Here is a 14,539-nt window from a genome sequence, read left to right on the forward strand (position 1 = left end):
GTGCACAGGTTTCTCATCGTGGTGGCTTCTCTTATTGCAGAACATGGGCTCCAGAGCACAGGCTCAGTAGTTGTAGGGCCTGGGCTCAGTTGCTCTGTGGCATGTTGGATCTTCCCGGACCAGGCATCGAAGCAGTGTCCCTTGCATTGACACATGGATTCCTGTCCACTGAACCCCTCAGGGAAGTCCTTCTCATGTTTTTTCTCGCTCTGTCCTGAATTGTAACCACTTCTCTAACCTCTGCTTTCTCCTGGATTAGAAGTATATGTGTATATGTATGTGTGGGCTTAATCGTGTCTGACTCTGAGACCCATGGACTCTAGCCCACAAGGCTCTGCTCTCCTAGGAATTTTCCAGAAAAGAATACTGGAGTGGCTTCCCATTTCCTTCTTCAGGGGATCTTCCCCACCCAGGAACGGAACCAGTGTCTGTTGCCTCTCTTGCTTTGGCAGAAGGATTCTTTACCACTAGCGCCACCTGTCTTTCAAAAGCCTGAACGAAAGTGTGGGGCTTTATAAATTGGACCACCTGAATCATTTCCTCTACAAGTTCACTTACACCATCCACTCATGCCTGCTGCCTGTCCTTTCCCACTCCTTTCAAACAGGTGGAGCTTAGCCTCTGCATCTTTTGACACATCCCCCTTGCCACGTGTTTCAATTTAAATATCAGCTTTCTTACTGGTGAATCTGAATGGCAAAAATGTGTCTGGGCAGCTTTTGTTGTTGTTCAGTCGCCCAGTCATGTGTGACTCTTTGCGACCCCATGGATTGCAGCACACCAGGCCCCCCTGTCCCTCACCATCTCCTGGAGTTTGCCCAAGTTCATGTTCATTGGATCCCTGATGCCATCCAGCCATCTCACCCCCTGATGCCCTCTTCTCCTTCTGCACTCAAGCTTTCCCAATATCAGGGACTTTTACAGTGCGTCAACTGTTCCCATAAATGACCAAAATAATGGAGCTTCAGGTTCAGCACCCGTCCATCTTAGTGAATATTCATGGTTGATTTCCCTTAATATTGATTGCTTTGATCTTCTTGCTGTCCAAGGGACTTTCAGGAGTACTCTCCAGCACCACAGTTCAAAGGCACAGATTCTTTGGGGCTCTGACTTCTTTATGGTGCAGCTCTCACAACCATATGTGATCACTGGGAAGACCATAGCCTTGACTCTATGAACCTTTGTCACAGAGTGATGTCTCTGCTTTTCAACACCCTGTCTAGTTTTGTCATTGCTTTCCTGCCAAGAAGCGATCGTCTTGTAATTTCATGGCTGCAGTCACCATCCACAGTGATTTTGAAGCCCAAGAAGAGGAAATCTGTCACTACTTCCACCTTTTCCCCTTCTATTTACCATGCAGTAATGGGGCCAGATGCCATAATCTTAGTTTTTTAAATATTTAGTCTTAAGCCAGCTCTTTCACTCTCCTCCTTCACCCTCATCAAGAGGCTCTTTAGTTCCTCTTTGCTTTCTGCCATTAGAGTGGTATCATCTGTGTATCTGAGGTTGTTGATGTTTCTCCCACCTGTCTTGATCCTGGCTTGTAACTCATTCAGCCTGGCATTTCTCATGATGTGCTCAGCATATAGATTAAACAAATAGGGTGACAGAAGACAGCCCTGTCATCCTCCTTTCTCGATCTTGACCAATCAGTGTTTCTATACAGGATTCTGTTTCTTTTTGACCCGCACACTGGGTTCTCAGGAGACAGGTAGGATGGTCTGCTATTCCCATCTCTCTAAGAGCTTTCCACAGTTTGTCATGATCCACACAGTCAAAGGCTTTAGCCTAGTCAAGGAAACAGTGTGAGGAGATTTTCTGAAATTCCCTTGATTTCTATATAAGCCAGTGCATGTTGGCAATTTGATGTCTTGTTCCTCTTCCTTTTCTAAACCCAGCTTGGACATCTGGAAGTTCTTGGTTCACACAATGCTGAAGCCTAGCACACAAGATTTTAAGCATGACCTTACTAGGATGAGAGATGAGTGCAATTGTCTGATGGTTAGCACATTCTTTGGTACTACCCTTCTTGGCAATTGGGATGAGGGTTGACCTTTTCCAGTCCTGTGCTCTTCCAGATTTGCTGACATAATGAATGCAAATCCCTGACGGCATCCTCCTTCAGGGATTTGCAAAGTTCTGCTGGAATTTCATCACATCCACTAGCTTTTTCAACAGCAGTGCTCTTGGGCAGCCGAGCAGTCAATTTGCTGACTTCCTCCAGATGGAGACCTGGGCATGGCCACCCTGGGGGAAACATGGTCTCTGAGGACTGACCCACTTGCCCAGGCTGCTGCCTCACACTATCAGGTTCATTCCCTGTCACACTCTGATATGTGTGACAAGACCCATTTTCTTTCACACAGCCTCTCACATTTGCTTTCTCATCCTGAGTCAGATTATCTGTCACATGCAGTCATTCTATAATATTCCTGCATCACTCTTTAATGCTTTTTTCATCACAAATATTCTCTCTCACACCCTATCTCTCTTAGAATGTATCTCTGACACTGCCACACACTCCCTCCATCATGGTTTCTGCATCCAAGTCTCTTCCTGTCACACACTTTCCTTTTAAATTCCTGTCCCATTCACACATTCCCTCTGTCACACTCACTCAAACGCATTCACCTGTCACAGTGTTAAACTCTCTGTGAAACTCATTCTATCATACACTCTCTTTCCTTCATAGTTCTGTCATTGTCTGAGTCACACACATTATTCGTCATTGTCATTATCCTTTGCAGATCTCACTATTCAGACCCAACTTAAGTCCGGTGCCTGATGGAGCACTACGGTCATCATAGTTTTGAGAAATGCAGAATGCAAAATGTGCAAGACTTTGAGCTGCTGGTATTGGTGAATGAGTGGGTGTGTGTGATTTGTTTGGAGGAGACCCGCATCATGGCAGACAGGACACCGACATGGCCATATGGTCTTAAAACTGACATGATGGAAAACCACAATGAAGTACCATTACACGCCAGTCAGGATGGCTGCTATCCAAAAGTCTACAAGCAATAAATGCTGGAGAGGGTGTGGAGAGAAGGGAACGCTCTTACACTGTTGGTGGGAATGCAAACTAGTACAGCCGCTGTGGAGAACAGTGTGGAGATTTCTTAAAAAACTGGAAATAGAACTGCCATATGACCCAGCAATACCACTTCTGGGCATACACACCAAGGAAACCAGAATTGAAAGAGACATGTGCACCCCAATCTTCATCTCAGCACTGTTTATAATAGCCAGGACATGGAAGCAACCTAGATGCTCATCAGCAGATGAATGGATAAGGAAGCTGTGGTACATATACACCATGGAATATTACTCAGCCATTAAAAAGAATTCATTTGAATCAGTTCTAATGAGATGGATGAAACTGGAGCCCATTATACAGAGTGAAGTAAGCCAGAAAGATAAAGAACATTACAGCATACTAACACATATATATGGAATTTAGAAAGATGGTAATGATAACCCTATATGCAAAACAGAAAAGAGACACAATGTACAGAACAGACTTTTAGACTCTGTGGGAGAAGGCGAGGGTGGGATGTTTTGAGAGAACAGCATCGAAACATGTATATTATCTAGGGTGAAACAGATCACCAGCCCAGGTTGGCTGCATGAGACAAGTGCTCAGGCCTGGTGCACTGGGAAGACCCAGAGGGATCGGGTAGAGAGGGAGGTGGGAGGGGGGATCGGGATGGGGAATGCATGTAAATCCATGGCTGATTCAAGTCAATGTATGACAAAAACCACTACAATATTGTAAAGTAATTAGCCTCCAACTAATAAAAATAAATGAAAAAAAAAAACTGACATGATGGACAAATAGGTGGAAAGAAGCTGAAACAGCCATGGACCATAGGAACTGCTAGCTATCACTCTGGTCAAAGAGCACAGGTCTAGATGTGGAGTGGGCAGAGGGTGAATGCTGCTGGGTTGTGTGGCTTGGCCCCTTGCCCTCGACTCCCACCTTAATCTAGTAAGACCCTTCTGTGGCATATGTTGGAGAAATCAACGATGCTTTGTGGAACTAGTTTTATGCCTTGAGACTGGAAAGTCGTCATTTGTGTCTCGGTGGCATCTATGGACACTTGGCGGGGTCCATTCCACACCGTCTAGGCCAGCACAGGAGGGACCCGTGTGCGCAGATGCATCGGGGGCACCTGAAAGGAGCGTGGCTTTGTGAGGGACCTGAGTCCCTCCAGCCCCACAGGGTCGCCACAGCGGCCAGTGGGTGGGAGTACGCTGGGTGGTAACCAATCTGGTGAGAGGAGGCGCCGTCAGGGCTGTCTGCACAGGCGCACTTTTGGAGTCCTTGAGCAGAAGGGGCGGGACTTCCTGAGGGGCTCAGTCTCTCCGCCCCTTTGTGTTGGTGTACGAGAGAGACGTGGGGCAGCCATGCGACCCTCGGGTGTTGGCACCGGTGGTGCACAGGGCCAAGATGACCAGCAGAGCTCCAGAATGCGTCCTTGCCAGAGGGGTTCAGGCAGCGCTGAAGGTGAGGATCATCACCGGGCCCCAGAAGGCCAGGGTGGCCCTGACAGAGGAAGAGCCATGATGGAAGCTTCTAGAGCTCGTCCCCGAGGTGAACGGGCCCCACGTGCCCCAGGACCTGGTGGACACGTAGCCCCAGTGGCTGTAAGGCCTAGACGTGGAGTGCTGGTGCTGTATCCTTTTCATGGAGCCTCCATGGGCAGGGTTAGTGGTATGGTGGTGGGAAACATGCTGGGAGCCTGAGGAAGGGATAGAAGGGAGCACGGAGACGATCCAGCACAGCAAGAGTAGGCAGCCTGACAGGAAATGGGGTTGTCAAGGCCTGAGGAGCCTGGAGGGCGGGGAAGACGGACCGAAGGGTTAGGGAGGCAGCTCAGGGTGGTCTCAGGTTATGGTCGGGAGCATGGGCATTCTGGGATAAAAACAGGCCTCTGAGGTGTGAGGAAGCCTGAGATACCAGCAAATTCAGTAATGGACGGTGCCTTAACCGTGTCTCTCCCAGCAAAGTCAGAGTGCCTTTCCAATCTCCACTGGAGGCATGCTTGGCTCGCAGGTCTCTGCTCCGAGATGTCCAAAACCACCAAGGAATTATTCAGAAGGAATTTGCAGTGAATGGCTGTGACCTGATTGTGTCAGTTCCAGACGAGTTTGCCTTGGGGAGTGGGGGGAGGGCAGCGGGTGTTATTTTCTGAGCTCTCTCTTAAGAGTGCTATGATGGAGACACTGAGGGGCTTGGTATAAGGAGGTGGGCTGGTACCCTGGACCTATAGGAACATCTCCCCTTAACCTTATTTTCCCCACTTTTAGTAGATGGACTGCTGAAGACGTTGCTTTCATCCGAGTTCCCATCAACCTGTTCCTCGATCAGCTTCCCCTAGTGATTCAGAACATTCGGAGCCTTGGGATCCCACCTTTCCTAGGCTGAGGAAAGAGGGTGAAGCCTAACCTTGTGTCCCCTACTCGGCAATGCATAGGGCATTCAAACTTAAGAGTCATCACCACTTTGTTATTTGAGTGTAAGTTTTTGCCTTTACTGGCCTTTGGTATCTCTTGGTTCACTTTGTTTCCCTGCTACTTGAGGCATGGGATGCTTCAGTGTTTATCACAGCAGAAAATAAAACTAAGTTACTTTTTGTGCCTCAGTTTCTTTTCAGCTAATGTGCTTCTGGATTTAAAAAAAAAAAACTTTTTATCTTTGTTCTCGTGTTAGAGGGCAGGTTCTGAAATTCAGATATTCCAGTAGGACAAGGTAATTGAAAACAATTTAGGACAATTAAAATCGAGCCCTATGTTCACTAAATACTGTCAACATTAAGAATATTTTCTAGTTGTACCTGCACATTAAATTTATAACAGCATGTAATGTTCAGTTTAGTCGTTCAGTTGTGTCTGACTCTTTGGAACCCCATGAACTGCAGCACACTAGGCCTCCTTGTCCATCACCACCTCCCTGAGCCTGCTCAAACTCATGTCTATTGAGTTGGTGATGCCATCCAACCATCTGATCCTCTGTCATTCCTTCTTGTCGTCTGTCAAATTTAGCATTAGTAATTAGCCTCCAACTAATAAAAATAAATGAAAAAAATAATAAAAAATAAAAAACAAGGAAAAATAAATAAATAAATATTTTCCTGATTTTTTTCATTTAATATACTAGCTTTTCTGCTTTCTAAAAGCTCTTCCAAAATGTTTATTGAATAGATATAAGATGCATCATAATTAATTATTGGGGACTTCACAAGCAGTCCAGTGGTTAAGACTTTGCACTTCCAGTGCAAGGGCTGTAGGTTCAATTCCTGGTAGTGGAACTAAGATCCCACATACCATGTGGCATGGCAAAAAAATTAAAATTGGCTCTTTAAATCTGGGGCAGCTGTACAACTCGTCTATTCCATATCTCAGCTCCCAGAGATCACTGCTGATCCTCCCTAGCCTGATGCCCAGTTTTTTTTTCACAGCCTGAGCTTCATATATTTTGGTCACTTTTAAGGGGATCTTCGAAGCCAGTGGCAGGGCAGAGTCTTTCCTGTTCCTCCATATGCATGAACAGAGTCTGCTGTGACAGAACCCAGACAGATCTGCTCCGCTGGGCTGGAGGGAGGCAGGTGTTGCTGCCGGGGATGGTGGCAATGGTCCTGGGGGTGACAGTGATGGAGTTATCTCACCCATCAGCACCCAGCAGCTCTAGTGGGTACAGAGATCCTTCCTTTTAAAATGTAAGCCAGACATGTCTCCCCTGTTCAGTTCCCTTCACTGGCTTTATTCTCACTCAGAATATAGCCAGAGGTCCTTATAATGACCAGAAAGGCCCCACATTCTCATCTGTGAAACCCCATTCCCTCTTTACCTCCTCTGCTATGCACACTCTTGCTCACTCCATGCCAACCACACTGGCCTCTAGGCTGCACACTCAACATTCCAGGTTTTCTGATGAATTAGTGCTTTTGCATAGTCTGTTCTCCCTGCCTTGACTACGCTCTCAAATATAGCTCCTGGCCACCTTCCTCATCTCCCAGTCTGCCCAGGTCTCATCTTCTCACCTGACTTCCTCCTGCAGCCACCCTCCCCACAGCCCAGTGGGCAGCCAATCCTCTTCATGCTGTTCTTTCCCACACCTTCTATAATACAGTACAATTTACAAATTTGTTTTACTTCCTGCCTCTTCCCAATAGAGATAATCAGTATTCTGACTTCTATCACCATAGAGTATGAAAATGAATTAAAAGTCTTATTGAAAACCAAAGAAATGGAAATATTTAAAATTTCAAGACAGATATAAATCAATTAGGTAGTGTTCTTTTGTGTGAAAGTAAACAGAGGCTAAAACTCATTCAAATAAGAGGTTTTGACCATGAAACACACCATGAGAACACAGTGCTGGACAGAAGCCAAATGGAGGGACACATCCCAGGGATTGCCCTGCCCTCCCCACGGAGGTCTCTCAGGAAGTGATGTCCGTGTGTGGTGCCAAAGTGGGGTCGGATTCATGATCAGCCTCGTGGAGTTCCAATGACAGGCAGCCTTGATTGGAAAGGCCACCCTGTCCCTTAGGCTCTCCAGTGCCCCATCTGCCGTCAGTGAGGTGCCCATGTGGAAGGGGTCTCTGTCTCAGCTCTCTCTCTCATCAGACCCCCCGCTCCAGCCTGCACAGTGCCACTCTGTCTCAGAAAATAAAAACTAAATTTATAAAAACAAATGGCACAGTTAAATAATAATTAATGCAATTTCAGATCAAAGAAACTAAAGTAGAAAGCTGGAAAGTTAGGGAGGTGCCTGGTGGAGTAAAGGGGCCAGAACTCAAGGGGCCTGGAGCTCAGAGACCTTCAGGTTAGGTTTCCTGGCCCTTGCTTCTCAGGTGAGCCTTGTGGGCCAACAAACCCTTCTTTAGATCGGGGGCTAGGTCTGGAGTGTCAGGAAAAACCATTCGTGGTAATCAGCCTGGTCCTTCACCGGGGTGAGGAAGTTCACATTACTTCTCCTCCTTTATCTCAGCACCAGGATTCCCCTTGGCTGTAGGGTCTGTGCCTTTGGCCTGGTTCCCCCAAACCCGAGCCCCGGCTACTCTGGTTGTCTCTGCCTTACATCATGGCCTAGAGACGCTGCTGACCTGACATCCAGGGCAGCTGGGAGCATCAGCCATGGGGAAAAGAGAAGTAAGGGCACAACAGACCCCTGCTGTTGTCTTTTAATGTCAGTATTGAAGGTCACACCTTATCTGCAGTATCTGGCAGGGCCGTTGGTTTTACTGTCAACTATTGAAGCTAGTTTCTGACCCAGAAAAAAGACGTGATTTGGCTGACCAGAAGCAGTGCTTGTTACAGCCATCTGCTGAATGGCTTGCAGCGAAGTAACATGGATGTGGGGTATTCCATGTGAGTCAGGTTAGGCCTGTTGTACTTGAAAACAGCAGGGAAGTCTATTTTCAACACTCAGCCTTCAAAACGTGTTCTGAGTTTTTATCAGAGGTCATTACTTAAATAAGAGGACACTTAGGTCATGAGTCTTCCTTATAACCTTTATTAATGCCAGAATTAAATAGTAAAAACACAGTGAATTTTTCAAAATGGCATGATTTTGTCATATCCACAGTCTCCGGGGGTTGGGACTTCAACATCTTTTCCTGGGGGACACAATCCAACCCACAGCCACCCTCCACCACCTCCCACTTCACTCTGAGCACAAGCCCTCAGCATGTCTCCTGAGGCCCTGGTGCTGACATCCAGTTCCTGTCAGCTCTCAGGCCCTGTCCTGCTGCTCTCCTCTTCACCCACTCTGCTCCAGCCACACTGGTCTCCTCACGCTCCCAAACCTCCTTCAAGTCTTCACTCCACTTCTGCTTCACAACCCAACCACCTGGTTGAAAATGGAAAACCACTCCTCCAAGCTCTCCCTCTCTTTTTCTCTTGCTGCACTTCCAGTCAGAGTTCTCAAAACCTTCCCACAGGCTACCTAGTGTAGTTGTTTTTTCATTTCTTGACAGTCTTTCCCAGCTATACTGGAACCTCCATGGAGTCCTGGAACGGTGTCCAGCAAAAAATGTTCCTTGAGTTACCGAATAAATAAAGCTACTATAGAAACTGTAATAAAATATCCTTGTGAGCTAGGAGTGGGGAAGTACTTCCTAAACACTGTTTTAAATCTATAAAAGATTAATATCAAGAATATAGCAATATTTTTAATATCCTGCTGATCATCAAGAAGATAACTACAATTCTGATCTGTGGAAATAAGCAAAGGATACAAACAGGCTAGTTATAGAAGACAAAAACCCTAAAGGTCGCAGGATATAATAGGAGTGGATATGGGTGCAGCCATAGCAGGGAACAGCCTGTCACAACTGCATCCAGGGAAGCCTTCACATCCCTGAACTGCAGCATTTCTGCCTCTGGGAAACTGTGACCAGTCCCCTCAGTGGGGGTGTATGAGGGTGTCCTCACAGTGTCATCTGTGGAGGCGGGAGTCAGAGCCACCTAGAGGTCCCACTGACTCTCCTTCTGCCCTAATGTCAGACCCTCGGGTGGGTCTGGTTAATTCGTGAGTTTTCACTTCTCTATGGATGGCAGCAGAAGTCAACATGATAGACCCTTGCTTGGTACGTTCTTTGGGCTTTCCTCCCACATGTCTGACCAGAATGTCCACAGCTACTCTATGTAGCCATGTGAATCTGGTTTTGCCCTGCCATGGTTTTTCTCCAGGGATGATGGCAAAAACCTATTAATATCTTCTAAACCTACAACTTTGACTGTGTGGATCACAATAAACTGTGAAAAATTCTGAAAGACATGGGAATACCAGACCACCTGACTTGCCTCTTGAGAAATCTGTATGCAGGTCAGGAAGCAACAGTTAGAACTGGACATGGAACAACAGACTGGTTCCAAATAGGAAAAGGAGTACATCAAGGCTGTATATTGTCACCCTGCTTATTTAACTTATATGCAGAGTACATCATGAGAAACGGTGGGCTTGAGGAAGCACAAGCTGGAATCAAGATTGCCGAAAGAAATACCAATAACCTCAGATATGCAGCTGACACCACCCTTATGGCAGAAACTGAAGAACTAAAGAGCCTCTTGATGAACGTGAAAGAGGAGAGTGAAAAAGCTGGCTTAAAGCTCAATATTCAGAAAACTAAGATCATGGCATCCAGTCCAATCACTTCATGGCAAATAGATGGGGAAACAGTGGAAACAGTGTCTGACTTTATGTTTCTGGGCTCCAAAATCACTGCAGATGGTGACTGCAGCCATGAATTTAAAAGATGCTTACTCCTTGGAAGGAAAGATATGACCAACCTAGACAGCATATTAAAAAGCAGAGACATTACCTTGCCAACAAAGGTCTGTTTAGTCAAGGCTATGGTTTTTCCAGTGGTCATGTATGGAAGTGAGAGCTGGACTACAAAGAAAGCTGAGCCCCGAAGAATTGATGCTTTTGAACTGTGGTGTTGGAGAAGATTCTTGAGAGTCCCTTGGACTGCGAGGAGATCCAACCAGCCCATCCTAAAGGAGATCAGTCCTGGGTTTTCATTGGAAGGACTGATGTTGAAGCTGAAACTCCAATACTTTGGCCAGCTGATGCAAAGAGCTGACTCACTGGAAAAGACCCTGATGTTCGGAAAGATTGAGGGCAGGAGAAGGGGACAACAGAGGATGAAATGGTTGGATGGCATCACCGACTTGATGGACATAGGTTTGTTTGGATTCTGGGAGTTGGTGATGGACAGCGAAGCCTGGCGTGCTGCACTTCATGGGGTTGCAAAGAGTTGGACACGACTGAGCGACTGAACTGAACTGAACAGGCTATATGAGGCACAGGAAAACCTATGTGATGCCAAAAGCACAGGACAGACACACTGAGAGAGCAGGCCAAGGGCAGAGAGGAGGGAGAGCAGGGAGGGAGGCAGGAGGACATGAGGACAAAAGACAAGGCTGGGCCCGTGGCCTCTAACACACCTCAGCTCACCCTCTACCCCCACCCCCATCCCCCGTGGACATGCTCACAGCAACAGGTGGCCAAGGGTATAGGCCCACAGGCTGTGAAGGCTGGAACCCCTGGGGACAAGTCGACAAGCCCCCCCAAACCCAGGCATCTCACCTGAAGAGCTGTAAGGAACTGAAGATCTCCTGAGACTGGGAGACATGCAGCCCACCCCTCAGTCCCAGCTGGGCTTGAGCTTGCAGAGATGTGAGAAGGGAAATTGGGATCTGCTGGGCGGCAGCAGCCTGCAGACGGGGAGGCAGGTGGGTCACCATGCTGCCCTGCAAGCTGTTTCTCACAGCCCATCACCAGCACCCCTTCACCTCCACCCCGGTCTTTCTTCCTGGGGCATCCAACACCACCCATAGAGCGAACTCAACACAGCCTGCCTGCACTTCCTTCCTTCTCAGGAGAGAGCAGAGAACCGGCAGGAAGCAACCCCAAACCAGCACTACGAGCATCCCTGCACTGGACCCTGCACCGCTGGATGAACGAGCCTGAGCTCCACCCCCAACAGAGGCGGGTCCAGAAGCGGAACCGTGGATGGATAACGCCACGGACAGAGAATACATGTGGTATGGCCCAGTTATGAGACCTTGCAGAGCCAAAAGACATAATGTTTAAGAATATGCTCTGAAAAGATCAGGATGGGCCATATCCTCTGCCCTGGGGCAGTGCTTCACCCTGGGCTCTGCGGGTACAGGGGTTGGCGGGCACAGGAGCCCCGTGGAAGGCCCAGCACCAGCTTCAGGAGGGAGACTCCCTCCACACGCGGCCCCTGCCAGCACAGAATTGTGCCCACTGTGCATGAACACAGACACCTGCTCATTTATACAACTACCGCTTTCTAACGCATCCATGCCTGGGAGTCTAGGCCTTTCTTCTCTTCATCAGAAGGATACCTGATCACCAAAGAGAATTCCGTTTCAGTGAATCCCCTGGCTAGGGTGCAGGAGGGAGAGCGTCAAGAAAGGAAAGCTAAGCGGTCCAGAGCACTCAGCTCCGTCCCTCCTCCTCGGCTCCCACGTGTTCACTCAGGAAACACTGACTGGCTGCCATAACGTGCCAGGTACACGGCAGTAATGTGAGGGGTTCAAAACATGAGACAGGCCATGAACGGGTACATGAAGCAGCCAATCACGCCCTGTGCTGCACCCTCCCCTCTATCCCTGGGTCACCTGTCTCGCTGGCATTACCTGTTGGTAACTCCGCTGCTGAGGTATGGTCTGAGGAACCAGCCGGGGCTGACTCGCAAACACATGGCCATCAGGTAGAGAGGTGGCAGGTGGCTGCCTGGAAACACAATTCGAGGCAGGGGAACAGGATCAAGTCTCACTGTCCCAGAAGGTCCTGCAAAGTGGTGGGGGGAGGCAACGTGGCAGAGTTGGCCCTGGGCTCCTGTGCAGCCCAGGGCCCGGGGAGAGGGGCCGCTGCAGCCAGCCTTCCCCTCTCACCCACCACCCCACACACCCAGGAAGGGCTCGGTCATAAAGGAGGCTGCCAAGGTCTCTCAGTCACGGTCCTCTTCATCTCCCTGCTATTGAGTCCACAGTGGAGAGTCAGAAGGATCTGTTGCAACCGGATCACTGAGACGCTGGCAGCTGGGCCCCTTGAGTCCCCACGGGCTCCTTTGGGCACTGACACCATGATGAGGACAGTGACCATTGGGGTAAAACTGGCTCCTGCTTATTGAGGCTCAGTTGATACAAAACCCTCCCTGGATGTGAGCTCATCTCATGGGCATGGTGACCCCGCACTGGGCCATCACGACTCTGCTGTTTCACAGAGGAGGGGGCAACATTCAGACAGCTGCTCATGCGACAGAATCTCTGATGGGACCTCTCTGCAGGAGGTGAGAGAGCCCTGCAGAGGTCACAGAGTCCTATCGCCTCCCAGGGTCGGACGCTGAGAGCAGCAAGTGCCAGAGACCAGAGCACACAGGAACCCATGGCCCCCAGGCAGGAACATGCTCCTTAGGTCAAGGCAGGGGGGCCTCAGGGCTACAAACCCATGATTCCCTCGAGGGAATGGAGAAGGATCCGTGAGCTGGACCAGGGGAGAGGTACCTGGAAGGGCTGCAGAAAGTGTGACTGAGGCCACGGGCACAGAGGGCTTGGAGACTCCACTGAAGGAGCTATAGCTGACCCCGCGGGAGGCCCCCTGGAGGATGGGGGCTGCGGGCCTGAGCTGGCGCCTCCTGGCGAGCTCTGCTCCGGCTAGCTGGGCGAGTTTTCCCAAGCCTTGTGCACAGACTCCATCTTTGGATGCAAGGAGGTGGGGGGAGATTGAAGTTACGGGCCAGAAGGCAGCGGTGGCACAAAGCTAAGTCCAGGGGTGGAAGGAGGGGGTGTGCTGGGGTGGGGTCTGCTTGCTCTTGCCCACTCACAAGCCAGGCCCCAAGTTACCTTCAGAGTGAAGTCAGCGGTGGGGAAGGACATGTGGGAGAGGCTGATGGCTCTCTGGATGTGGTGGTCACGCTGCAGGATGGGGATGCTGGGGGTGAGCCCGGCCTGGAGGGAAGGACACAGTGGGACACCTGCAAAGGGGGGAACCACACCCTCTCCTGTCCAGACCCAGCCTTCCAGCAGGGCTGCCGTGTTTCAGCAACAGAAGCAGAGCTGGTGGCCAGCACGCAGGCCCCACTGCATGGCATGGAGGTCCCAGTTCCTGTCTCAGCCCCTTCCCCCAGACTGCGAAAAAGAGGCCCTGGAAACATGCTCAGAATGGGTGTGAAGGAGCCAGGGGCACACCCCACACCCAGGCCCACTTTGCACCCTGCTGTCCACTCCCTGACTCTCTACTGCCCTTTCAGTGAGTCCCTGACACTGGGCCCAGGCTTCACTCAAACTTCAGTGACACAACATTTACAGAAAGACCAGGGTCTGAGTTCCTTGGCCAGAAGGGCACAGATGACCACCAAGTCACCGGTAAGCCCTCCATCGGAGAAGCTTTCAACAACTAAAACTAATATCTGGCCCTTCTCTGCTTAAAGACACATGGCTTGAGTTCATTTAAGAAAGTCACAAAGAACATAACTGATCATATTATTTAAAACTAGAGCAAGAGACACCCTCCACCACGTAACACTGGTGTCTCTAGCGCAGCCACGTGATCCAGTCCTTTTAGAATTAACGTCAGGGAAACTGTATTCTAAAAGCAGGCAGGCTTCTTTCAGTGCTACAGAGAGCCCTGTGCTCCTAGTGAGGTCCTCCAGCAACCACATCGCCACTGCCAAACAGTAGTGCTAATGACAACGGTGACAACACCGCGAGGACGTGGGTGCTTCTGCATCTAGAGATGTGCTGCGTGCTTCGTGACATCATCTCCCAGGACCCTCAGCCTGGGAGGTGGGGGTGGGGTGGGTGGGGTGTGGGTACAAATTCTCTTCCACCCACATCACTGACGAGGAAACAGGCGTCAGAGGGGAGGCACATGGCCAGCTGGCTTCAGTGGTGGAAACAGGATGTGACCCAGGCCCCTGATCCAGGCCTGAACTCCTAACAACTGGGATCCCCGTGTGTCGAGCCATCAGCCACAGTGTGTGCTGAGAAGCCAA

The 14,539-nt window shown here is 49.5% G+C and overlaps 1 protein-coding gene, 1 non-coding gene and 1 pseudogene across 2 annotated transcripts; 1 reads left to right on the plus strand and 2 right to left on the minus strand.

Moving 5' to 3' along the window:
• Window positions 1-14,539, minus strand: part of LOC122435794 — a 115,295-nt pseudogene that overhangs the window by 67,027 nt on the left and 33,729 nt on the right.
• LOC122434979 (EKC/KEOPS complex subunit LAGE3-like) lies at window positions 4,362-5,642 on the plus strand. Its single transcript, XM_043458799.1, has 3 exons — window positions 4,362-4,676; window positions 5,006-5,134; window positions 5,311-5,642. The coding sequence occupies exons 1-3, from the start codon at window positions 4,408-4,410 to the stop codon at window positions 5,426-5,428; spliced, it is 516 nt and encodes a 171-aa protein (XP_043314734.1). The 5' UTR covers window positions 4,362-4,407; the 3' UTR covers window positions 5,429-5,642.
• On the minus strand, window positions 12,490-12,575 carry LOC122436169. The gene has a single exon (XR_006267928.1). It is a non-coding gene; the product is annotated as a small nucleolar RNA SNORD62 (small nucleolar RNA).

This window comes from Cervus canadensis, chromosome X, assembly GCF_019320065.1.
Source record: "Cervus canadensis isolate Bull #8, Minnesota chromosome X, ASM1932006v1, whole genome shotgun sequence".
NCBI lineage: Eukaryota > Metazoa > Chordata > Mammalia > Artiodactyla > Cervidae > Cervus > Cervus canadensis.

Excerpts from the sequence above, each read along its gene's own strand:
- LOC122434979 (XM_043458799.1), top strand. The coding sequence starts at position 4,408 with ATGCGACCCTCGGGTGTTGGCACCGGTGGTGCACAGGGCCAAGATGAC. Across the intron at positions 4,677-5,005 it reads AGACGTGGAGTGCTGGTGCT|CAAAGTCAGAGTGCCTTTCC; the intron begins GTATCCTTTTCA and ends TGTCTCTCCCAG. Across the intron at positions 5,135-5,310 it reads AATGGCTGTGACCTGATTGT|TAGATGGACTGCTGAAGACG; the intron begins GTCAGTTCCAGA and ends CCCCACTTTTAG.